The sequence below is a fragment of the Morus notabilis genome, unplaced genomic scaffold, assembly GCF_000414095.1.
Source record: "Morus notabilis unplaced genomic scaffold, ASM41409v2 Scaffold1580, whole genome shotgun sequence".
In the NCBI taxonomy this organism is placed as follows: domain Eukaryota; kingdom Viridiplantae; phylum Streptophyta; class Magnoliopsida; order Rosales; family Moraceae; genus Morus; species Morus notabilis.
Window position 1 is genome coordinate 86,160 of NW_010360923.1, and position 26,649 is coordinate 112,808.

Sequence of the window (26,649 nt, forward strand, 5' to 3'; positions counted from 1 at the left end):
AATTTTTATTTTAATAATGTTATTATATTCTATATCATAAAAAAAATATATTATATAATAATAATTTTTTTATATTAAATATAATAATAAATATATATTATATTGTAGTTATATATAATATATTATAGTATAATATAATATAGTCGTAATTTTTAATTATCTACAGTAATTTAACCTCATAATTTACCAAATGTTATTACATTGATTTTAGAAGCAGCACAGCTACTATAATTATAGTTTACCACACTTAGTTGCTTTTTGTAACAGCTGATTCTTCATTCAGCACAACTAAAAGTAATTTTTCTAAAATCTACAACACTACCAAACTAAGTTATAGTTTCCAATATTTATCTGAGCAAAATTTAACTCCCAAAAGTACCATTTAACAGCGACCTAATTAATGGTCAAAGACACACCTAATTAACTCCAAATTTTAACTTTTAACTTTGAAGGGATCTCTTATAATTTGGAGTTAATTAACCAGTAGATTAATATTCGCGTTGGTCCCTTTTAATTACAACTAATTAATTAGATAAACTACTAGATTAGTGCATGGAGAACTTATTGTTACAACTAGAGGACAACTGAATTATTTTCTGTTATCCGCGGCCACGTCCAAAGTACCATTTAACAGCGACGCATCACCATTCCCTTCCCAGAACTTGTTTGGAGTGACACCAAACCGCGTAGGATTCCTAGTGGGGAAAGAAAGAGATGAAATTCGTGGAATACCCCGTGTCATTGCCTTCAATCTCTCTCATTTGGGCATACAATTATATATAGAAAGAATTAAGTACATTTATACTCATGTGTAGAAGACACTCTAAATTACATACAGTAAAATTCTCGTCTTCTCCATCAAGCCTCATCTGGATCAAATCAGAACCACCAGATCCCCACGACAACAATGAACCTTGAATCCAATTCTACTGTTGTTGACATAGACTCGTTAACAAGTCCGGTAGATGGTTCTGAAGAAGCCTCGAACTCATCAGGACACATGGTCTCAGCAGTTCTGAGCCGTCAAATCATAACTGAGAACAGTACTACTCATCATAACGAATCATCGTCATCAACCTCCACTGATCATCATGATGAGAAGAAGAAGGTGATCTTTTTGTGCGATGGTGGTGAGTACTCCAGCACCAACCATAATTCCTCTTCCTCCTCCGTCAACAGGGGCGGCGCTACTCCACGACACGCAATGACTTACAACTCTGGTCAGTCCAATTCTCCACGTGATCAGATCCGCCAAAACCACAACCCTAGTAGTAATTTGGATGCCTTTATGAAGTTTCTTCGAGAGCACGAGTTGTCGAAGAATCTAACCCAGGTAGCTATTGCCGTAGTGGCCAGCCTTTACGGAACCTCGGAGGCTATACATCCGAACATGAGAATGGCACTAGTTCTGCTTCTGTCCGTTGGTTTACAGTGTTTTTGGTGTGGAACCCTACGGCGTAACATGAGGGCTGAACTGCTGGGGCAGGTTTTGATAATCGCAGCGTTTCACTTGCTTTTGGTGAACTTGATGCTGCCTTCGCCGTTGGCTTCAATACCCGTGCTAACTTTCATCGCCTTCCTAATAACTCTCGGAGTCCATTTCCGCAATGAACTGTGGTCAGGTTGAGAACAAGATCATGAGGAGTTGGTGAATTGTTTCTCTCAAATTGTTCATAGTTTACATGTCAAAGTAGTAGGTACATGTATCCTTTTTATGGACCGTTGGTTCATAGATTTGAACAGAAAGTTGTAACAAAAAAGAATAAATTGTAGTTCAAATCCGACTTCTGTGGCTGGAAAATCTCCTGGGAACTTTGATGGAATGGAGAATGAAAGGAATATTTTGCCATAGACTGGTAGATATTTTAATTGTTTATACACTACTGTTTTTTACTCCCATATATGAGCATATAGCCTTAAGAGGGAGCATTAAGCTCTTAAGTGGCACTTGGCCAATGGCCATAGCCATAAGTTAGTCCCTTTTTCCACCACATGCAATATATTCGACGGTACAATTTTACAGCAGTTTTCGACGAACCCTCCTCCTCATCATCATTCCATGCATTCATTCTAATGCCTCTTGCACGACTTTCTCCAGTGACTGCTGATTTTCTGTGTGGCACGTGCATACTGCAATGAATTTCAGTGTTCCTTTTTTTTTTTTTGCTAATGAAATTCCAGTGTTCATTTACCTCCAAAATGTTACAGATATCAGGGGTGTGAGAGAGAGAGAATAGAGGAAGTTCAAGTTTTGTAAATAAGTAAGAAAAAGGAGTCTGAGTTAATTTTAATTTTACCATGAAAGAAACAAAAAAAAAAAGTAAAATTCCACAGTTATGAATTGGTACAATTTAACAGGATAACAGAAGATTTCCCTGCTTTAGGGTTCAAATGGACGGTTTCCATATACAATAATGTCACTCCCAAGAAAGACCAAACCAGTTAACACACTACACCCAGATTACAAAACCGATCCCTTAGCAATGATTAAGTTTGCAGTTTGCACCAACTATTGGATTACTAGTCCGTGGGATATCATGTATTCACTATGAAATTCCACAACACCCATGTCATATGTTTCTTCGGCCTTGTTTTGAGTAGTAAAATTTAGAGCATATATGAAATTTGTTTTGTTTTCATGATATTCAAGATACAGAAAAGAGCAAGTTAAACCATTTCACTTTTAAAATTTAGAGAATATAGAACAGAAAAGAGTCTCAATGTCTCTGCTTTAGAAAAGCCAACCATAAAAATACATAAAATCCTACATTCATAATATGTTCTTTTAAACGCAATTACAGGCAAAATTGTCACCATTTAATGCTTTTCACTCATCAAATTCTAACTACCTTACCCAAAATTACTAACTAATAGTAATACTAGTTCAGAGGCTACTAATAAAGAAAGGGCCAGATACATTATCAGATTTTGGAAATTTCCAGTTTTCCACTGCAAAATACCAGGGAATTGCTCATCAAAAACGACGTTCTTAACTGGAACCCAAAAAAAAAGTAATTTAAACCATTTCACATTTACAAAGTAATTTAGCACACATTTGGTTTTCATGATATTCAAGATACAATATTTCAGTGTATCATTTGCTCATATGTGTATATGCGTAAGTTAGAGAATATCAATATTAGAGACATTTCATTCAACAGTCAAAAAAACACTAGAAATTTCACATTCAGAACAAACAAAGAAAGAAAACAAAAGTTCCATTTCCAAAATCCACGGAAGAACTCTGGAGAAATTACACTGAAATTTCTAGCCTTGTTTCTTCTTGTTAGGGTTGAACATATCGTCAGGAACAACCTTAAGCAGCTTCTTCTCCTTCGATTTAGCGATCCTCTGCAGCGTCTTGGGATTCGTGATCTTCTGGAGCTTCGTACCAGACCTCAAGATGTTCTCTTTCTTCCTCTTCTCTCTCTCCTCCCTCAGCTTCCTTTTCTCCTCCTTGTTCCTCCTGATCTCCTCCTTAAGCTCCTCCTTCCTCTCTCTGTACGCCCTCTTCACCTCCTTCTCTCTCGCCCTCTCCTCGAAATTTGGCCCCCTTCTCACCAGCGCCGCAGACGCCCGCCGCTTCCTCGGCTGCTTCCACTTCCGCCCGGAGACCTTTCCGGCGATCACGCCGTCGTAGGTCGGCTTCCCAAAGGTAGGTTTGTCGGGATTCTCCGACGACGCCACCGCCGATCTCTTTGCCGCCGGCGGGAATTCCCCGTCGACGTCCATGGAGGCGTCGGCATCGTTAACTTCGTTGCATTGGGACTGTCTCTTGCGTTTGTAGGTTTTGCCGCCAAAACCTTCGTCGAGGCACCGAAAATCGATCGTGCACGCCATTGTTGTGTAAACCCTAGCTCCATTTAGGCATTATATACAGAGCCTGTTGGGCTCAATTGATTGCGCAAGTTGGACCTCAGGACCCGGCTGGTCTTGAGAACATGGGGCGGAGTTGAGGTCCAAATTTATTTGTCGTTTCTTTGACATTTTGTTGTTTTCTTATAGTTTATGTTGTTTGTATCTCCATGTCGTTTTCTTCCATATTTTATTGTCGTTTTGTTAGTTTACGTTGGTTTCCTCTGGTCACATCGTTTTTTTCCCCGAATTCTATCCCTACGCCGTTTCTTTGATGTTCTATAATCCATTTCGTATTGATGCTCTCGCTATGTTTTCATCGTTTTTTCGTATTTCTCCTTTTGAGTTTACTGTTGTTTTTGCATTGACATCGGTTTTTTTTTTTCTAATCTTTTTTCATTGATATTGGGTTTTAGGTTATTGTCGTTTCTATTTGATATTGGGTTTTAGGTTATTGTCGTTTCTATGAGATTTAGTAGTTTTCTCCTATATCTTGTCGTTTTTCAGTTTCCGTCGTTTTTGTGTTGGTATATTGTTTTCCGGGGTGCTTTACTAGCCTACCAGTTATACAGTCTTTATTTTTTTCTTATCAGTTAATGTCGTTTTGGAGCTTTTGTGGGTTTTTCTTTGATTTTTTACTTTTTCTCATAATGTTTATCGTCGTTTATACGGGGGTATTAGTTATTACTGTTTTGTAAATCCATGTCGTTTCCTTTGGTTATCGTTTATGCTTCTGTCGTCGCTAAATAAATGTAGTGTTCACATGTCGTTTCCCCACATGATGTTGTTTTTTCATTTTGTTGGGGACCAGATGGGTTTAATAACGTCCACTTATTTTATCCTTTTTTATTATTACAATTGAATTATTGCAGCCTTTGTTGCATACGCTACATTATTGCTCCCCACTCCAAGAGAATACACTTTTTTTTTTTTTTTTTTTTTTTTTTTTTTTTTTTTTTTTTTGCACTAGACAACAAAAGGCATAAATGCACATTATAGAAGTTCAATAATAGACCCTATATTATTACTCATTGAAGAAACAAAACGCAACAATATGAATGTTCCAAGCCTAAGTCTAAAAGAACTAGCCATTACAGTAATACCAGATTACAACAATGGGAAATAATGCCACATCTTCGATCCTAATCTGACGGATGAGATGACGGTTAACAAGAGACAACTTCCCGTCGGACAAAAACTGATGAACTAAAATGCAAAATTTCTTGCGATATTTAGTTTCAACATGACATATGAAAGAATCGAATGCCCCTTTTATAACAATGAGAGAACAGCACCGTTCTCTGACTTAGAACCCAGTTCAGAGATGTCGCTCTCAAAGAAAGCCTGGTGAAGAGCCCTAACACACTGCTCTGCTTCATCGTCGTTTACAATCAACGAGATGTTGACCTAGCCCAATACAAAGCACAAATAGTGAGCAGTCATGCGGCCGAAAACTAAATTCATAAATGTTTACAAATAAGAAATAACTAATGCAGATATGAAAGCATCGTCAGACCAGAATATCAATTAATTAGTAAAGGTGATTGAAATATAGTTATCGAGACTAAACCTTGGATGCGCCTTGAGATATCATCTGAACATTGACTCCATTAGTTCGAAGAACGTTGAATACCTGTTGAAAAATACAAAGAGTGAAAACGAAAATCTAACGCTAATGGTTTGTGAACAAAAGCTCTCCTATCATGACATGTCAGCAGAAACCTTTTCAAGTATTAACGATGATCTCTGCACGTTCCCAATGAGAGAGATGATTGATCTGTGCTGAAGAAGGTTGACGACAGCAATTTTCTCCAGTTCTTCCACGACATGGTCAAGTTCCTGCCAAACATAAGAAAGCATTAGCTTCAAGCACTAAAAAAAAAAACAGAGAGATTTTAAAAGAACAATTATGCTGCTAAGCATTCGCTTATATGCAGATTTTGAGAGTACAATTATGAATGCATGCTAAGCATGACGTCATACGCTTGCCTGCTGAATAAGCTCTCTGCTCCAAAGCTTTGAGGGATCCAATGTCAAAGATATACTAACTTCACTAGTAGCTACAACATCTACGGATATGCCCAAATCTTCAAAAATTGAAAACACCTGGTGGGAGAAAAACATATCACCATTAGATTCATTGTCACAAGTCACCAAACAAAGATCACAAAGGTTACAGAAAACATATATTGGCTTTCTTACCTTAGCAAGGAAACCAAATTGACCAAGCATGCGAGTGCTGACAATATCCAACATGGTCACATTCCGCTTCAAAACAATGCTAGTAAGTACTGCCTGCAGATGAGAAAGGTAAAAAAATAAATAAATAAATAAAATCAATAGACAAGAGGATGAATGTTGTTTTCACATATTACACAGTTACAGTATTCTTGTTTTTTTTTTTTTGACACTATGTGATTACACACCTTACTCATATCTCTTGTCCGGGTGATGAGAGTGCCCGGAGCTTTAGGGTTATAAGAATTCTTAACCCTTACAGGAACATCACCTTCTCTAGCTGGTCTCATGGACTGTGGATGCAAGACCTGAAAAGGGAACAAAATAATGTATAAAATTCATGTTTATTTCTTACATAGAGTTTCACTAGAAGTATCTTTTTCTGGCGTGACGGATCAAGTTTAACACCATTAACTGGAAATATAGCAAGGATCAATATAAACATGAGATATGGTTACAGCACGTCTAAATTTGCAACTACCAAGTCTAGAAAACATAGAATGTGATGTAGTGGGGTGCGGCTGCATAATAAAATAAGTTTATTGTTCATACGTCATAGCAAGTTTGAGTAACTTAATCATCTTCAATTCCCTAATATTTTGCGGCTGCCATAAATTGGACTGGTAAATTCATATATTAAAAAAGTGAGAGAGAGAGAGAGAGAAGCCCACGCACATAACCACTCAGTACCACCCAACAAAGACATTCATCCTAATCAAAGAGTAATAGACTTACATCCATGACCCCTTAGACAGGAATTGGTCTATTATCAACCACATAACGCAAGTGAAGCTGGAAAGTTTACTTCCAAAACTGGGTTAAAGGTGAAAGATTTATTGATACCTGAGCACCAAAGTATGCAAGTTCAGCAGCTTCATCAAATGTCAAATAAGGGACAGGTTCTGCGCCAGGGTATATGTTAGGATCACAGGTTAAAACACCATCAACATCCTTCCATACCTGCAATAGATTGATGATAGGTCTTATACTTTAGTTATCTCATATCTGAACAGAAAAGGTATTTATGCAGAGATGCAAAATAGAATTCCAAATTCCAGTCGACATTTTTTATAAACTTTAAAACTGCTGTAGTATCAAGTTTTACAGGTCAGAAATAAATAGAGATTTTGAATGTTTGTGTCTACACAAAGTCTAAGACTATGATTTCTCTTATATAAGAAACGAAACAAATAAACGAAAGGAGAATCTAATATAATGAATAGAGATCAGAAAAGTTTGAATGTCACCTGAATTTCCCGCAACCCCAATGCTTTACCAAGGGTTGTGGCTGTCAAATCACTACCACCCCTACCCAGTGTAGTCACCGCACATGACCTCCATCCCTACAGCAAGAAAAGAAAAGACTAATCATGTTAACAAGTTGAGTTTCATCATCAAAAGAGCACAAAGTCGTTAGCCAGCTGAAATACCTTTCCAAGGAAGCCGGTAACGACTGGTATTGCAGGACCATTTATCCAATCACTATGTAACCTTTTTGCAACAGCTGGATAGGTGGCTTCCATAATATCCGCATTTGTGAAGTCATCTGTGGTTATAAAACCAATTTCAAAGGCATCATACTGCAAAATAACAGAATTTGTTATAACTTGCTATTATAAATAATGGCCCAACCAGTAGACAACTCTAAAATCACAATTGCATAACTGAAATAAGTCATTATAATTTTGATTAGTTCATAAACAACATACTTGGCGGGCTTTAACACCAATCTTATTCAAATAAGCTGCAAAAATCCTTGTTGACATGCACTCTCCAAATGAAACCAAATAGTCTTTTGTCCGTAATGTCAACTCCTTCATCATAGCAATTCCCTTAAGAAGTTGCTCCAATTCTTCCAAAAATGCTGCAAATCGTTTTTTTCACAGTAAGAATCAACCAAACCTACATATTGCAATTAATTACTGATAGAAGAAATGTCAAGTGGAAAGAAAGACTCACTTTTGATGGTAGACTTATCCATACCAAGTTCATTGACCGTCCTGGATTAAACATTACAATCTACAGTGAGAAGAAAAAAAAACCTAAAATGCAATTTTGGTTTTTAGTAGTCTATAATAATAAAGGATTAAAAAAACCCTTTCTTGCCTGCGATGCAAATCTCTTATGAAACTCAACTCCTCTATAGTGGACACATTAGTAATGCCGCAACTGACAGCTTTCTCTCCAGCCTAATAATGAATGACAAACCACTTTTAGTTGAACCGTAACACAGACCCATCAAGGAAGTAAATAGACATAAAATATCAATATTTCCCAACATTATCGTATATATATATATGCAAATATCACAGTTTACAAATATGATTTAATTTTTAATTTTTAACCCCATCGGATCAATGTAGATATTAGTCAACGATATTTCTCCAAATCCGAAGCCTTGATATTCTTGTTGCTGCGACATTTTCATCATTCATACCAATTGACAAAGAAAAGTAAAGAGTGTGAGAGAAACCAAATATACCAGCAAAAGTTTGTTGGTTGTCTTGCCCATAGCGGAGAGAACAATGACAGGTCTCTCCTCTGGGAAACTAAGTATAAGCTCAGCCACTTCTTTCATCCTCTCTGCAGAGGCAACAGACGAGCCTCCAAACTTCATGACACACGTAAACTGCTTCTCATTTTCACCCAAACTCGGATTCTCCAACTGGGTTTTTCTTTCTATCACATCCACAACTCCTCCAGCTTCGCAACTGACTCTTAAAACTCCACTCCTACAAGACTGTTTTTTGGCAATTGTACACCATCCCTTGTAGTTGGAAGACACAGAAGTTGAGAAATGGAGGCGATGAGACGACGCAGGTGGTTGTTGCAGAGACTTCCATGAGGAGGCTCCACAATACTGCAATGAGGTCTCCATTCTTATAAAAGAGTTGAATCTGACTTATAGTTATTATTGCGACAAAGGTTTTTCGACGAATTTGAATCAAAATGCAATTGTTTCTTCAGATTTGGGGATTTTGTTTCTCAGAGTTTCCGATAAACAGAAACAACAATCTTTTTCAGCAGCTCAACCTGCGAAGAACACCACAAACACGACTCGAGCATCGTCAAAACAGGGACTTAAAAACAAACACATAAATCAAAATGCAGCTTTTATATTCATTTAGTCATTGTGCAATCATGAAGGCGATATTTTTCCAACATAACGCAAGAAGAATATAACGCAATAAGGTAAAGAAAGATACTTCAAAAAAAAAAAAAAAGGCAAAAAAAAGGTAAAGAAAGAACCACAAATCGAATAGCTTCAAAAACAAACACTTCCATATAAAATGAAATACATGAATCAAAATGTACTTTTTTCCATTTAATGATTGCAATTACAGAGGTTGAATCTGTCGAACATTCAAAGAGAAAAAATAAACAAAAACGAAGCAATTTCAACAGCTGTACAAATCGAATATCTTCATTGCATCAAAATGCACATATTTTCCCTACTTCCCCCATTTAACCATTACAAATATTACATTTAACGAACATTTAAAGAAGAAGAAAAAAAAAACAACAAGAAGAGGAAAAAGAGATAGAAAAAGACGTTCAAAATACCGAGCTGCCAAGAAATGAATGGCAAAAATTGACTCCAACAAAAAAAGATCAGAGCTTCAACAATGGAGGTAGAAGAAGGTGCTTTAGGGTTTATGCGAGAGAGAGAGAGAGAGAGAGCTAGGCCGCCGTCCACTTTAGACCGCGAGCAAGCTTCAACGTTTCTCCCTCTCTCGGAAAGAATGTAATAGAGAGGAGAGAGAGAGAGAGAGAGAGGAAAATTTAATTGATGTTTGTAATTTGTAAATATCAAATCTTTAACCCAATACTCGCCGCCTCCCTTTCTAATGAACCTCATTTCCACTTGCTAATAAACGTGCTTTTTATTTGTTCTATTTTCTATTTTGTTTTACGTTTTTTCATCAAATCCCTCCTGTGGGCCGTCTGTCCCGAAGTTTCTGACGAACCAAATGTGAGAGAATTGACTGTCGTTTGTTGGGTTTGGACGGTTCGTGTAATGACCCTTTTCTGGTCAAACCCATGCCAACTGATGCCACGTGTCCGACTGGTTTGCCACCTTGTTAGCCCACTTTCACATTTATGAAAATATATATATTATTTATCAATGATTCAATGTTAGGCCATCACAAGCACAACATTACTGTCAATTGTCAATTATCAATTATCTACGCGTTTTTATCGACCAAACATATTAGTTAACATTACTGTATTTTTTTATTATACAAATACTAACGTGGTTTGCGTTTAATGTATAATTTCGGTTTTTTTTTTTTTGAAGGAATGTTCGGTGATTTTTTTTATTCCATTTCAAAAAAAATTTTATTTTTATTTTTTAATTTCGTGAGTGTACTTTGAAAGTGTGATCCGACGTGGACCTCTGTCCTCGGGAGGAAGAGGGGGTGGAATAGTATATACGCATTTTTTTTATGCATGCATGTTTAATTTACTGATTTAAATTTTTAATTTGAGTTGAGATATAATTTTATATGAGAACTTTTTATTATAATAAAAAAATTAGATATAATTATTTTTAAGAGTTTTTTATTATAACAAAACTCAAATTATAAACTCAAATCGGTGAAATGAACAGTGCCTTCATAAGTATAGTGTGGAATTGGGATGAGTAAAATTCAGGTGGTCCCTGAACCACTTTAATGATGTGGTCTCATGTGGTCTCCACCAATCCCCTGTTTAATTCTCTTGAAAAATAAAATTTCATTTATTTTATTTATTCGAGTTTTCAATTCTAATTTTATTACAATTAAAAGCTCTTATAAAAAGTCATTTTACTCTTACAAAAAGTCATTTTTAACTTTTTCTATTACAATTAAAAATTCTTATAAAAAATTAAATATTAACTCCAATAACGAAGCCTAAATCAACATCAAATCATTAATTACGTCATCTAGTTCGGATATCTCATTAATTGTTTCACTAAGTCTAACATAAGATTGAAAATTAATTACCGGTGAGACAATCTCTGCAGAAAATTACAGTACATGACAAATTGACAATGAAAAAAAAAATCTACCTTTTTCGTCTTCTTCTTTTTTACCTCTTGTTACGTAGCAACGCTTTTACACATATATGCATGTGTTAAATGATCATGGGCCAATTTTGTAGTGCTATAAATTGTATTAAAAAATAATTGTTATAAAAAGTAATTGAGTGTTTAGTAAATTATAATAATATAAGTATTAATTTTAAGGGTATTATGAAAGTTTCATTAATTGTACTTTAAAGTGATTGCCGCACAATCTAAAAGTTAAAATTACATTTAGGCTGCTTCTGATTTTGACTGTAACTTCTTCAAAAATTATTTAAAAATCATTTTTTATAATTTTTAGTAAATATAAATTTTTTAATTGTAGATTACTAGATAATTGATTTTGAGCTTCAAAACTCAGTACCAAACATACCTCATGTAACTTCTTCAATGCTCTTTAAGGTTGGCAACCCGCAATCAAATGATCCGCTCTCTCATTAGTTGAGGTGTAATGTTAAAAGTATTGAATGCGATTTTAGTCAAATCTCACATTACTTCGGTTGTCCAAAAAACTCAACAAAATGTAACTCGAGTTTAAATTTTATTCAAGTTCATGTTCTTTTAAGTTTGAACTCGAGTTTGGGACTAAAACTCGAATTCAAGTGTCCCCTTCACCTCGAGTTCAGAAACTCGAACTCAAATTAATGAACAGTATTTTTTATATTCTTAAAAATATTATAACTTTTTTGTTTTAATCCTGATTGAGATGATTTTTTTCTATGCGTTGACACCGAAAAGACAAATAAAACCCCACCCATATACCCTAGTAAAATTTTTCATCACCATTGAGTTTTTATTAAAATGATATCTAAATACAAATTTAAGTTTTGACTCACTCAAATACAAACTCAAAAAAAGATTATTATCTCAAACCATAATTCAAATGTACACAACTAAACACAAACTCAAGTTACAACTTCAACTTAAGTTATAATTCAAATTCAATTTAAAAATTATACTAAAATCACATTCCAAAAGAACAGATTCTAAGCTACTTGTAGTAGTACTACTTTTGTTGGAAATACAAATAATATACTACTTTGTGACCTTTTATGTGCCAATACTCCATTATTTCCTTGTTAAAAAAATGTCCTTTTAGTTTTTTCTTTTAAATATGTATATGTATACACACACATGGGTGCATACAATGTTATTTTATGTTCCATAAACGACGACAAAAGACAACCACCACTAGAACGCCACTTGAAATGTTACAAACTCATGATGTCATTGTTTCTTCTTTACCGCCGCTTATTTGGTAATCTGTATTTGTCATTCCATAAACGATTTAAGAAAAATCTAAATGGTGTGCCACAAAATAGTATTCAACTTGGCTCACATCTCATCTGATATAATCTAATTATAATAAGTTGACACGTGAAAATGATTTTCCTTTCAGTTATAATAATAATCCCCCTAGTTTTGTTATTTGCAAGAGCCCTTTCATCCAACATCAACACTCAACAGCGGGCCGGGCCTTATTCTCAAAATCTGCAGGGGCAGGGCCACTTTACTTTAGAAAAATAATAAAAAATAAGTCAATATGAAAAGTTTAAGAAAGTATATATATCAATTTTTAGTTATAAAAATTAATAGGTCATAACTTATCAAGTTATGGTTCATAATTAGATAAGTTATGGATAAACTTATCAAGTTATGATTCATAGTCAGACAAATTATGGACAATTATAGAGAATAACTTGTCAAGTTATGGTTCATAACTAGACAAGTTATGGACGAAAACAGTAATTTAGCCTATTTCTTAACTTATGTAAACTATTGGCCTATTAATTTTAATTCATCTCAAATATTGGCCTATTTTCCTCTTTCTCCCTTTACTTTACACTACTCTCATTCATAGGTAGAAGAATAGTAATATTTACACCCTAAAATTGATAGATACTCCCAATAATTAATACTTATTTAATAATAAAATTTTGAAAAATCTATCATTTTATATATATTATTTTCACAATTCCTAATTTAACCCTCTCATACACCTACTCTAATTTTAATTTTGATTTGATTTATGGAAAACTATTATTGTACACCATCTTGTGTTTTATATCATTGTAAAACAGTTTCTTTTATAAGCTTTTTAGCTTAATTTTTCGTTTTTGTACTGATAATTCTTTTGACTCCTACAATGACTTTGCAAACATCGTACATAATACTAATACACCATTGTATGCCGCATTTTTTTCAAACAACTATTATTCTTATATATATATATATATATATTAGAGTTTTTAATTTATCACCCATCTTTATGTTTTTTTTTTTTGAAATATTTATATTAGAGTCATGAAAACAATCAAGTATGTCATCCCACAAACAATGGACTTAAAATATTCAACAAAAAAATTGAAGGACTTAAAATTGTTGCATTTCTCTTTTTGTCAAACGTTCTACAAAATTCTTCATCATCAATTAAATTTTTTTATTAAATAAAATTATTTATAATAATAATAAAACGTTATTCATTTGAAGAATGTTTTCAAGTATATAATATTTCAAATTAATTATAGGTAATAAATAAAACATTATGTTTTTTTTAATTCTTTGAAAAATACTTTCTAATTATTTTTCAAATTATAGTTGTGTGGGTGTATGTGTTTTTTTTATTTATTTGAAAAGGAATACCATTTCTATTTATGGTCAATTTAGGGGTATATTAATGGGTTTTATTGTAATTTTAATGTAAGATAAAATTGTAATACATATAATTATAATTTGGTGGGTGTATTAATAAATTTTGTGGGTGCAAATATAATTACTCTAGGTAGAATAACCCACAGGCCAAGCCCACTCAAATTCATCTATTGATCCAGCCCGACCACTAGCCACCCCACAGAGGGCCCAATTTCTCAACTTGGTATTTGGTGTGCATTCTTTTTTTTTTTTTTTTTGGTCAAATTTTTTCCTTAAATAAATTTCTTTGAAAAATCCACAAAAGCACCCGCGCAGTTAAGTTATTCTCTCGCTTACCAGGAAAAATTCAAACCCCAATATAAACAAAGCACCATCAAGTATAATTATTAAAAAGAAAAAAAAAGTGCGATAGAAATGAAAATTGCAAAGCAGCAGATTCATAGAAAACAGAATTTTATTCTAAAAAGCTAAAAGTTACTGAGGACAACACAGGAAGTTTTAACATGAAATATCTATTTAACAATAAAGATGATTAACCCAAAACTACAGACATCGGCTGACCTAGTTAATTCTTGATCGGTTATGGGACGCACCTTTACTAATGGGAAATGAAAAGCAAATTGCATTTACAAAACTCTACTAGTTTGAGAATTGAGCCCTTGAGAGGTAGAAAAGAAAGTAGAGACTAGTAATTAGTGCCTCCATGTCTCCATTTGAAGGGGGCGGGACCGCGCTTTTTCTTGCAAACTCTGCTAGAGAGTAGTCAGTTACATCATGCCATGGAAGCCAGCTGAATCCAAAAGCACCGCCTTGATTTGCTCCGGCAACACTTCCTGGCCTTCCCTACATTGCTGATAAGTGCAAAAAGAAAAAATAAACTCAGTAAGATTTTTTTGGAACTGCTTATTAAAGCACTTTGCACAAGAAAAAATAATAATGCAACTTGAGTTTTTGAAAATCAAAGCACTTTGAGCAGATACCGTTTTTAAATTATTTTGGAAACCTGAATTTTGGAATTGTTTATAAAGTTTGAGTGTCTATATATAGTACATCAATAAAGATCCACAACTGAATATGACAATTCCAATTTCAGGGCTTTCATAATTTCACCACTGCTTCGTATCTTCATGTTATTTCGTTTCCATAAAACAAGTTTTAAACAATCAGAAGCAACTATCAACTTAAACCTCAAATCAGAAGACTTCTTTAAGGAATCTAGGTGGCAATACGATTGCATATTAGCATTTGCAAGTTAAGAGATGAAACTTCACACCCGAAACTCATTAAACACATGAACTAAAAATTAAAATCTCTAAGCGCGGATAAGCATACCTCGGCTCGGAACACATCTAAAGCGAACCCATTGAAGCAACTTATAACAGCCTGCTGGATGTCCAACCCAAGGTTGTCCAAAGCCCTCATAGTGGAGAGCAAGAGACCCGGTCTGCGGGCGCAAAACATGTGAATGTTGACAGCTCTCCCTTCCCTCAGCCGAACCTCCACCTACAAGATACATAAATCATCCCCAAGCTCATCACGCTTACAGATTTCGAACTATATATATATATATTTAAAAAAAAAGTACTGTCTGAACATCTAAAATTTGAGTGTGTGTGTTCCGTAAAATTTTACATATAGACACCAATCGATCAATGAATCCATCCAATTACACGGATTTGCGATAAACACTAGAATATGTGATACCATAAATTTCATTCAGACCACTACAAACCTTGAATCAATGCTCTTGTTAAGTTCTCGCAGATCCAAACATTTAAAGAAGAACAAAAGAGACAAATTTCCAAACTCTTTCAGGCATCATGCTTTAGAAAAGAGATTTGAATGTTAAGGGACATCACAGCGTATGAAACATACCCTTGCAGGCTGGTTTTTAGGGCTTGGCATGGAGCCAGGGAATAGTTCTTCCTTGACACGGCATGGCAGGGTCGGCGGAGTAGGCGTCAAAGGGTGAAAGCTTGTAGAAGGCGGCAACAAAGAGCCCGGCGGGGTCGACTCCAGCTCATTATGCAGATCATTGATCCTCTGCAATAGCTCCTTCAAGTAGTCTATGGCATCCCCAAGAATTGAAGCTCTGTCCATCTGTGACCAAAATGGAAATATCAGCAGGAATCATGACTGATAAAAAGGGATTATTTGTTAATACAAAGACAACCTTGAGTTAGCCATGGAATTATTTAATAATTCAATTCTCAATAACGTATGGGTCAGAAAGATCACATTTTTCACATCAAGAGGGTAATAAATTGCTTCAAGAATTAGCGAAATCCCCAATACCAATTAAAGAATTCTCAATACAAAGTGATGATAAAAACACGTGAACCAAGTGATAAACAAATCATTATAAATCCCAAAAAATTCTAAAACGAGGAAGAAAAGGAAAAACACAAGTCTCGAGATGAAGAAAGCACATGAATTTTAAATTCAACCATACCTTGCTGATTTTGGGCACAACGGACCTAAGCATATAGAGCCTGTCATTAAGCTTCTTCCTCCGTCGTCTCTCCGCCATCAAATTCTTCGCCGGCAACCCCTTCTTCTTACCCTTCTGATCAACTCCACCGGTCACAGTACTATTCGCATTCGAATTGCTCTTCGCATTCTCCTCCATAGCTTTGCTATACTCATTCCCTTCGTCGGAATCATAATTCAACCCAGACATGTCAAGACTCGCCTCCTCAATCTCGCCCTCGTAATCACTCCTTTTCCTCCTCTTACCACTCTCCAACCCCGAAACCTCCAAGTTTCCCAAACTAACACTATCGCCACCGCCGGAGTTCTGCCGCAGCGCCGCCGCGCGTTTCTGGAACAGCGTCGGTTGGGCCCCCACCGGAGGGAAAACCTCCAGAGGCCGCAGAACCTTAGCCCTGTTCAGAAACAAAGAAGTGTTATTTGCGGAGCCATTGTCGAAACCCTCGAAATCCGCGGGGCTGAATCCGCCGATTGCGGCATCGGAGGAGGAGAGAGGAGGAGGAGGCGGTGGAAGAGGGAGAAACCGAGTCGTGGAAGCCCCGAACTCGGAGCTGGAACTCAGCTCGGAGTTGTTGAAACCCATCAGAACAGGGGAATTGGAGGAAGCAGGAGGACCGAGGAAAAATCCGGAACTCTCGCATGCGCTCAAATCGAAGCCGCCATTGTCGAAGTTGAGGAGAGAGGAGAAACAAGACTTTGGAGGGAGAAACGAAGGAGGAGGTTGGTGAGATTGGTCGAGAGGGAAGGGCTGAGAGGGAGAGCAGGAGGCGGAGGAGTCGATTGGCTGAAGAAGAAGACCGGCGTTGTTGTGGTCGCCGGAGAAGCCGCCGGCGCCGGCGTGGAGGTTGTTGAGAGGATTGGAGATGCTGTACCAGTCACCTTCAAGCATAGATTTGAAGGAAGAAAAGGAGGAAACAACACCTCCCATGGCGGCAGCCATGTCCTCTTCCTCCTTGTTGTTGTTGGTCTTCGTCCACGACGACGACGCTTCCTCTTCGTCGCCGTCCATCCAAACGGCGCCGTTCGACCTCGGTAGCATTATCAACCAAGAAAAAGAGAGAGGGAGAGAGAGAAATGGTTTTCAGTTACAGAGAGAAGATGAGGGAAAAGAAGAAACGTAAAGGAAAGGGACTTTTATTCAAGCTTCAGAGCTTTTGTTTTTTTTTTTTTTTTTTTCCTATCTGTTTTCTGAGAAGGAAGGAAATGAAGAGAGAGAGAGAGAAGTATATAATTGTATTTTTATTGGTATATGTAGGAGTGGGAATGGATGGCTACTGCAAATGAATGGAGATGGAGAGAGGAGTGTGGTTTATCATCTTAATTGTGTTCTCTTGCTGTGCTTTCCTTCTGCTTTCTCTGCTCTTCTGTTACCTTTGTCTGTTTGCTTTTGCTCTTCCTTTTTTACCATTTTCCCCTTCGGACATTTTTACCCCTCCAGAATCTGTTATTATTATGCTTTATTTAACTGTTATTTAAGTTTAGGTCACTTTGGGTTTGATGGAATATAATCAGACTAGGAATAGGAATATAAAAGTATCTTTAATATAATATTATAATTAAGATGTTAATTATAAATTTAATTAAAAATCATTCTCTAATGTAATATTATTTATTATATTAAATTTTTCATATGTTATGTTTTACAGTAAATTTTTTAATAAGTAGTGTATTGGTTAAAATGTTTATTTTTATTAGTTGAAATGTTTACTTTTTAAAATAATCATTATAATTTTTAAAGTTTAATGATTGTGACAAAAAGTAAATTTATCGTTTCAAATAGCATTATATATTGGAACAAAAAATAAAAATCACACACCATATCATACTTTTTGAGGGAGTCTCTACAGTGAGGCCTTTAAAAAAACAAAAAAAAAAAATTTGGTAGAACACTTTGTTTTGACCGTTAGATTAAATTTTTAACGGTCAGATTTGCACATATCTGAATTAAAAATTTACAGCGTGCCGCACATAATTGCTCCCTTTGTAGATTTGGATGTTAAAAAAGTAATCCAACGGTCAAAACAGGGTGTTCCACAATTGTGTTTTTTAAGAGGTCTCATCGTAAATAAACCATTTTTAATGCGAAATATACAATTAGTATTAACATTCACATTGAATACACAAATTCCATTATTTAGTTGATCATCAGAATTAATATTGGAATCACAATTATTATGTTTGATTAGTCATTATAAATATAAATATAGTGGAATAATATTTGTTTGACTAAAATATCCCTTTATATAATCATTAATAATATTTAAAAACTAAATTCAAATACTATCTTCAGTTTTTTATTTTTAAAGTCATTTTTCTCTGATGTTTAAGGTGTATATTTTATTTGATATATGACTAATATTCAAATAATCAAATATGATTAATTACTCAAATAATAGAATAAAAACTATATAGATAATATACTTAAAAGCATGAATAACATAGTCTCAAATGTATTGCCCGTGACTAGAACGACACAACAGTAAAACATAAACCAAATAGTGTGAGTTGGTTTTTTTATTTTTTTAATGAGTTGTATTAGGGTTAATAAAAAAATATTTTTATATTGAGATGGTGGTATTTAAAGTAAATTTTAGAACATAAGGAGGGATAATTTAAAAAGAGATTATATTAATTAATATCAGTTTTAGAAATTGGTTCATTTTAGGAATTATTTTTCAACTATTTGATGGAATAACAATTACATAAGAATGACAATTCCTAAGTATAACCAAACATAAGAGTGCTTGGATTTTAAGATTTATCATTATATTTCAATGGTCAACCAAGCAAATCGAACGTAACCCTAAGACTTGTTTGGTAAATAGGTTCAAACATGACGTTTTGAACTTTTGTGGTTTGAAATGAGAAGTTTAAAATAAGTGGTTTGAACTTTTGGTTTAAAACATTGAAGACAAGGGGGACTATAAACTCAAAATTCTTAAAAAAAATTTAGAACTTTCTCCGATAGGCCTCCCTACCAATAGTACCAACTTCTGATCATTAGATTTGATCAAAATCTCATCAGATAAAAAAAGTATGCAGAATAAACAACTTACAATGCATATTTGATGGTTGAAAAATAAATAATTATCAATAATTTTTGTTAGTCTTACAAAAAATTTCCATTTTTTTGTTCAAACACCACACCATTAATTTGGATCAAGTCTCAAAAAGTTGTACCAATCTTTGGTTAGAAACAACTTTTTAGTTCAAAACACTTTAACTTATTTAACAAGCATGTTTATCTTGAGTTCAACTTTAAGTGCTCTATTCTCTGAACAAATTTGAAAATTTTTCCCAAAAATTGTTATCACACTAATATTTTTATGTTCTGTCATCAAATTTTCAGCGTTATATAGGCCTCATTCATTAAATGACTCAAATTATATTGTTACATATTTTTTATCACAAAAATTGAAATTTAACTTTTTTACTATAATATTTTTCTCTCACATACACAACTTAAGTCATGACTTGAGTTATGTAAATAAACATACCCATAATTTATTAACTGTGGGTTAAAATTGTATTTTAAAAAACTTTAAGGTGGCTATACATTTAAAAATAAATATTGAGTGTTAAAGCGAGACAAATACATATATCTTTAGGGACTATTTGGGTAAATAATCTTATATTTTTAGTGTCCTTTTACTCTTTCGTCCTCGGGACAAATTTACCCCTGCAAAAGCAGTTATAATTACGCACGTCTTTTCTAAAGTTGTTATGTTTATCTTTTTCTGTTTTGTTTCCTCAATTTGTCAGTTTATGGCGAAATGTAACGGCTGAAAAAGAACTATCTAGTCCTACGCGGAGGAAGAGCAAAATGACTTGTCAAAAACAACACTCTCATAGAGAAGATATGTTAGCATCTCATAGATTTCATAATTGGACGTGGGTCCATCCAATCGGACGGCTGTGATGTGAGAGTCAGTGATATTTGTTACTAATATTTAATTAGCTACTAAATAACGCTTTTATGCATGCATGTCTTCAAGATAACTGATACGATATGATTGTTACAAAAGTGAGTAGACGTTATTAATGCCAAATAAAATATTGCTATATATAGTTATACATTAATTAAACTTCTTGTTCTTGTCAAGTTTTAGATATTAAATGAGAAGATTTCTGTATGATTCAATAAATTTAAATGTTCAGAAATATATGATGCACTATATGGTAGATTTCTCATCATATATATATATATATATATATATAGAAAGCTCTGGTGAGTTAACATGCAGTGAAATTTCGAATTCGGTAAGTACAATATGTAAACGTGTTAACTATATATGCAACTCAATATCTAAAACATCAGTAATTAAGTCACACATTAGTCCGTATAATCTAGAATGTTGCAACTTGCAAACAACTTGATTAGTAGTTCTTATTCTTACCAAATATAATGGCAAATATTGGAAGTAAATTACGCAACTCTGTGCAAGCAGAAACTTGTGTTGGCAGATGGCGGTTTTGATTCTTTTGAACGCTATATACGGGAAGAAAATTTTAAAAAATAATAATAATAAAAGAGAGATAAGAGAATCAAAAGTTCTCCTCCATCTACACACACACACACACACACACACACATATATATATATATATGTATGTGTATATATATATTAAGCTCTTTGTACACATAACATATAGTAAATACACACGTCTTAAACTTAACTGTTTTGTCTTAAAGCTTTATATTTTATTCTCAAAATCTATATTAATTTTATTTAAGATTTGCATCATGAACTATTTTGCCCATGATATTGATCATTCTTCATATATATTTTTTTGATATTTTATTTCATATAGCTGTAATTTTTTTTTTTATGAATAATGAATAATGATGAATATTCATCTAACATATTTACGCGGTAAGTATGGGAATCTGATAATTGCACATGAATCACGAACATGAATGACGTCGGATGCTATTATTGACTAGAGTTGATTTTGAAGGCGAATATATAATAATCTTTGAATTGCTTATGACAAACGTACATATTCAAATTGTTGATGGTCATGATCAGCTAGCCCTTGAAATTTTCAAGAGACACAATCGAGCATTTAGTAGTTTTGATTTCCTCTTGCTTTTATAATTAATGAATAGAAGAAGCAAACCTAAAAATAAATAAAAATATAAAATGAAGAGAGATTTAATGCGGTGGCCATAAAGGAAATGGGAAATGAATAATGCAATAATATTGTTAAAAGTGGACCCACAATTAGATGAAGAGATCAAGTGTGGTGGGTTTCCCATCCCATAGAAGGATAATCCCATATATATGCCATTCCTGCCATGCAACTCCTAAAAGCTAAAAACTCTTTAATTTGCGGAATAAATTTTCCACTACGCTAGCCAAGTTTCTCGTGACTCCTCTCTATTCACCGCACCTACTCTCAAACCTCTCTAAGCTCCAACTTACAACTCCGAAACTTCCCGGCTAAAGATTTTGTATCGATATTGCGTGTTTTGAATGTCAAATCATACACCATTACCACAAAATACGCATTCATTTTATGAAAAGTCCTGACGGTTTCAAACTATACATTATACAATTTTGATTTCGAGAGTGTTGTTCCTACATTATACATTACACTCCTCCCTTGATCCCTAATACTCTAATTATTCAATTCAACTCTCTTTTTGCTCCTCTTCCCACTTGCCATATCCCTCTCAAGTATGCAACCAAACGTATAGCCTCGTTCGTTTCGCTGATTCGAGTTCAGAATTCGAGTTGAGATGTGATTTTATGTGAGAACTTTTTACTGTAGTAAAAAAGTTAGATGTGACTGTTTGTGAGAGCTTTTTACTGTAGTAAAACTCGAATTCTAAACTCGAATCAGCGAAACAAACGAGACCGCAATCAACTTTCAAACTCTTGAAAGTCGCTTACGTGGCTTCTCCACCGCGACATCGATCTATGTGGGTCCCACCACAACAAATGAGATCATGAACGCTAATTAGCAGCCAAATTCGCCCATGATATATGCTCCTCGCCAACCTCTTCCTTTTGCAGCCTTTTTTTAAGCATCGATGATTATTTAAGACGCAATAGAGAGAGAGAAGCCGAGAAAATTTTATGGACACCTTGAACTGACCAAAACTCTATATAGTATAGTCCCATATGCCAAAGCGATAACAATAACAATAATAACAGCAATGATAATAATGAATGCCGTATTGAATCGCAATAACAATAATAACAGCAATGATAATAATGAATGTCGTATTGATTGATGGTCTTAGATGTGAGAACTTTCAAGTTTGAAGCAAAGCACAAAAGTGGCCTTGCATTGGCAGCCCTGAATTTCTTCCCTTTTTATTTTTATTTTTATTTTATTTTATTTTTAATTTCTCAAACTTTTATAACTTATACTTAGAGACCTCTCTATTCACGTGACTCTACTACTACAGCAGATGTTACATAAGTGTAGTCTGTCTCTGGAGATTTGTAGACGTGGCACGCATGCAACTAATCTAGACAGACGGAGAGAGAGAGAAGTGGCCACTAATTGTTATAACTATAACCAAACTAAATTAAGAATTATTCAATTCGCTGATTTGAGTTTTTAATTTAATTTTATGTAAGAATTTTTTATTATAACAAAAAAGTTAGATGCGACTGTTTTTTAAAATTTTTTACTATAATAAAATTTAAATTTTAAACTCGAATCGCTGAAATGAACGAGGCATATATATATGATTGATACTTTATAAAACTATGGCTGCTACTGTACTACTATTTGTCCTTAGCTAGGAAAATTGCATCCAACACCAAAATCATAATAATATGGTTATACTCGCCGCTTGGTTGTGTTTTCTGACTGGCGCGCGGTTTGTCCCGGTACCAAGTACTGCGAATAAAAGGAGATTATCATGCAAATTGTTATGATATATAATACGATTCATTATTTGATTCATTATATATAGATTTAACAATAGGAAGCCCGAAGAGAGCCATGATATATACATATAGATACATATTAGTACTCACACGCACACACATATACATATATACATATATATGTCAGAATTAGTCTCCATAGTAAGAGTGCTAACCAAGATAACTTCTAAACTAACAATCGTTATGTATGTATCTTGAATTTTGGTTTTCCTAAAGTTGAGTGAGAGGAGGAGAAGAGTTCGAACGTTTTGCTGATATTAATTCGGTTAAGCGCAATCATGATCTGTCTGAAAAGAACCATATTATGATAAAATAACTATCTGAAACTGCACAGAGAGATTAAACACAATCATCACTTAAATAACTATCTGACTAAGCTACCAACAAGCTGACACGTGTTCAAATACTCTAATTACCAATATTGTTACAATTGAGTGGTGTAACCAATTCTGACTACATGAACAAAGTAATTATCTCTGCTTAATCAATATTCCAAACCATTTCTTAGGTCAATATCACTATAAATGATCAGGCAAAACTTGGTTTGTTTAATAAAAAGATTTACTTGAAAAAAAAAAAAAAAGTATTTATATAAACCAAGAAAAGTTATATATAATTTTAGCCATGCGTTATGATTTTGATTGAAAGTACAATATATATTATATATATGTGTGTGTATATATATATATATACACACATATATATAGCAACACTAGGGCAATACAAGAAGAATATTATAAGCTCTTTTGAATTGCCCCAATGTTGAGGGACCCGGGGGGACAACCTCATTAATATGTGGATAGTGTCTCTCGTGACCAAATAGAACCACACACAACTTAGCCAATTAGTACTACTCCAATAACTTTGCTCCCCACCACATTTATTATTTATTCATTTCAATTTTTGAACTCAAATGCTGCTTTCCTTTCTTCCCTCTCTTAGTTTCTACTTACCCTTTTTCATTTCAAATTACATATTAATTATGTCAACTTTCATTTCCATATTATACTTAGTTACGGCTTGCTTGGAATTGTTTTTGTGAAAGCTACTTATAAGTGTTTGTTAAAGCACAACTAGCAAAAAATAATTAAAAAAAAAAAAACAAGTTTCGTAAAACATGCTTATATAATACTAAATAATATTACTTCTTAAATTAATCCAAACTATAGAATACAAGTAGTGCCACATATATCCATACGTGGCTGCCCTAATAAAAAAGGTTCCATAAAGAAAGAGGGGTAAAAAGACACCACCATAAAGTAACAACGTTTTATGATTGCAAAATTTGATCAAGGATAGGTAATTTTATATCTTTGTAGCAGGTGAACCCTCCATCCACAACCAGGTTATGACCTGTTATATACTTGGATTCATCTGACGCCAGATATACAGCGGCTTGGGCCACATCCATTTCCTCACCCTTGGCTCCCTTGAGCTCCCCAAGCCCATTCACAATTTGGGCCACTTGCTCCGTAGTCGCACCTGGATAAAATTGGGCTAATTGGCCCACAGAGAGTGGTGTCGGAATAGGGCCTGGGGATATGCAGTTGATTCGGACCCCTGTTCGGCAGAGCTCCGAGGCCACAAACTTCACTATCCCGGGTATTGTATATTTCGATATTGTGTAGGAGTGCGGCCCAAGACCACCCAAAAGCCCGCTCATGCTTGACGTACACAGAATGGATCCCGAGCCCGTGGGAATCATGAATCGGGCCGCGTGCTTTATCCCCGCTACTGTTCCCCAAACGTTGATCCGCATGACCCGATCAAAAGTATCGAGATCGAGCTCGGCGATGCTCGGTGGGAGCACCGGACCTACTATCCCGGCATTGTTGTACATGATATCGAGCTTTCCGTGGAGGCCCACAGCCGCTTCAACGGCTCCGGCAACTTGGGCCTCGTCCGTAACATCGCACTGAACAAAGTGGGCTAATGGGCCTAGGTCCTTGGCGACTTTGGAGCCCAACTCAGTATTGATGTCCGCTATTATGACTTGGGCCCCATTCTGAATGAACTCGTGGGCCGTGGCCTTTCCTAGCCCACTTGCACCCCCTGTTATTACGGCTACCTTTCCTTGTAGCCTATTGCGAGGAAGAGAACAAATATCAATAATAGGCACGGAGAAAATAACACACATTGATTCGTATATATATATAAGCGCATAGAAAACAAAAATAGTCTTCTTATCATCTGAAAAAGAGGAGGCCAGAAGGTGGCATGCGAGAATAACGAATGTTTACAATGAATCAATGATGACGATGGTGATGCCTAATCTTCATCACCGTCCAATCAACAACATTATCTCGGGTTGTCTGATTAAAGTTGTGGACCGCTTTTCCTTGCATCCAAATTCAGTGATTGACCAAAAAATATAGATAAATCGACAGACCGTAATCATTAGTCCATTATCAATTTTGACAAATATTCTGTGTCAAGATTTTTATTTTTTATTTTTAATTTATAACGTTTTTAATTAAATAATTACACTAATAAATGAATATTTATTAAAAGTAAGGGATAAAAATTTATACACATACACTCTTAAGAATAATTTTTTTTTTAATTTTAATTTTAATTTTTGGCACTAGAAAAAAAATCAAGTTAATATATAGTTTCTAAAGACACTGGGCAATTCTCAAATAATGTAATAGAAATTATAATATTAATGGGTTGTTCTCAATGGTATCTTATAACATTTTTCTGTCAAATATTACCTAATTCCAACTATTTTTGGTACTGTAATTTTTTGACTAACATAGCTGACATCAAATATTTCAAAGCAATAATAACTAGGTCGAATAGAGGCAAGTATGTGAATTCAAAGGTGAAGAAGTTTGTGAATTCAAAAGTGTTGAAGATTTGACAGTACTACTACCAACACCAAAGAATATAATTGATGTTCTAATAATGCATGCATAATGACAGTTGACTAGGATTTCAAATCATAAAAAGGAAAAGTAATTACTAGCTAGATCTACGGCATAAGAACATGCAAATTCAAAGCCATTGCATGTGATCCACAAAATAGCAATCATATAAGGACAGCTATCTCTTTCAGACCTGTGTCAATTTTAAGTGCATAAATCATAATAATATACGTGTGTGTCACATCCACAAATTCAGGAGACCTCAATTCTTGTCATTTATGGGATTAATGCCCTCATCTCCAGCTGGTATTTTTTTTCAATTTTTTTTTTTTAAAGAAAAAATATGTACATCTTAGACCTTTAATTGAACAGGTCTCAGTTAATCTAAGTGTCAAATTAATTCTAAATGGTTACTTTTATGAACCTACTATATATTACTTTGCATGTGCATGTGCATGCGCCGTTATATAATCATTTTGAAAATTAATAAAACTACGTTAATTAGTGAGTAGAAATAAACTCTGGAATAAAAACTTACAATTATTCTCTTGAAAAATATATATATATATATA

General features: G+C 34.5%; 4 protein-coding genes across 6 annotated transcripts in view; all 4 read right to left on the reverse strand.

The window, feature by feature from the left end:
• Positions 1-3,123: 3,123 nt before the first annotated feature.
• Positions 3,124-3,847, reverse strand: LOC21392050 (protein PXR1). The gene has a single exon (XM_010097734.2). It carries the CDS (start codon positions 3,838-3,840, stop codon positions 3,268-3,270), a length of 573 nt encoding a protein of 190 aa, XP_010096036.1. The 5' UTR covers positions 3,841-3,847; the 3' UTR covers positions 3,124-3,267.
• Positions 3,848-4,851: 1,004 nt separating this feature from the next.
• On the reverse strand, positions 4,852-9,936 carry LOC21392051 (aspartokinase 2, chloroplastic). Of its 3 annotated transcripts, none has more exons than XM_024165398.1 (14): positions 9,658-9,936; positions 8,576-9,126; positions 8,200-8,282; positions 8,053-8,093; positions 7,803-7,957; positions 7,524-7,673; positions 7,341-7,436; positions 6,937-7,053; positions 6,282-6,401; positions 6,058-6,150; positions 5,845-5,961; positions 5,578-5,694; positions 5,426-5,488; positions 4,852-5,262 (listed from the first exon to the last, which is right to left on the reverse strand). In XM_024165398.1, the coding sequence occupies exons 2-14, from the start codon at positions 8,969-8,971 to the stop codon at positions 5,128-5,130; spliced, it is 1,683 nt and encodes a 560-aa protein (XP_024021166.1). In that variant the 5' UTR covers positions 8,972-9,126; positions 9,658-9,936; the 3' UTR covers positions 4,852-5,127. The 3 variants fall into 3 exon arrangements, with proteins under 3 accessions (XP_024021166.1, XP_024021164.1, XP_024021165.1); XM_024165396.1 differs by having other exon boundaries at positions 5,839-5,961; XM_024165397.1 differs by having other exon boundaries at positions 5,839-5,961; positions 9,647-9,936.
• Positions 9,937-14,240: 4,304 nt separating this feature from the next.
• LOC21392052 (transcription factor ICE1) lies at positions 14,241-17,648 on the reverse strand. Its single transcript, XM_010097736.2, has 4 exons — positions 16,266-17,648; positions 15,689-15,913; positions 15,146-15,316; positions 14,241-14,664 (listed from the first exon to the last, which is right to left on the reverse strand). Exons 1-4 carry the CDS (start codon positions 17,340-17,342, stop codon positions 14,581-14,583), a joined length of 1,557 nt encoding a protein of 518 aa, XP_010096038.1. The 5' UTR covers positions 17,343-17,648; the 3' UTR covers positions 14,241-14,580.
• Positions 17,649-24,416: 6,768 nt separating this feature from the next.
• LOC21392053 (short-chain dehydrogenase reductase 5) overlaps positions 24,417-26,649 on the reverse strand; it is a 4,035-nt gene continuing 1,802 nt past the window's right edge. Inside the window, exon 3 of the mRNA XM_010097737.2 lies at positions 24,417-25,291. Coding sequence (XP_010096039.2) covers positions 24,481-25,291 — 811 coding nt within the window. The 3' untranslated portion in view covers positions 24,417-24,480. The remainder of the gene's footprint in view (positions 25,292-26,649) is intronic.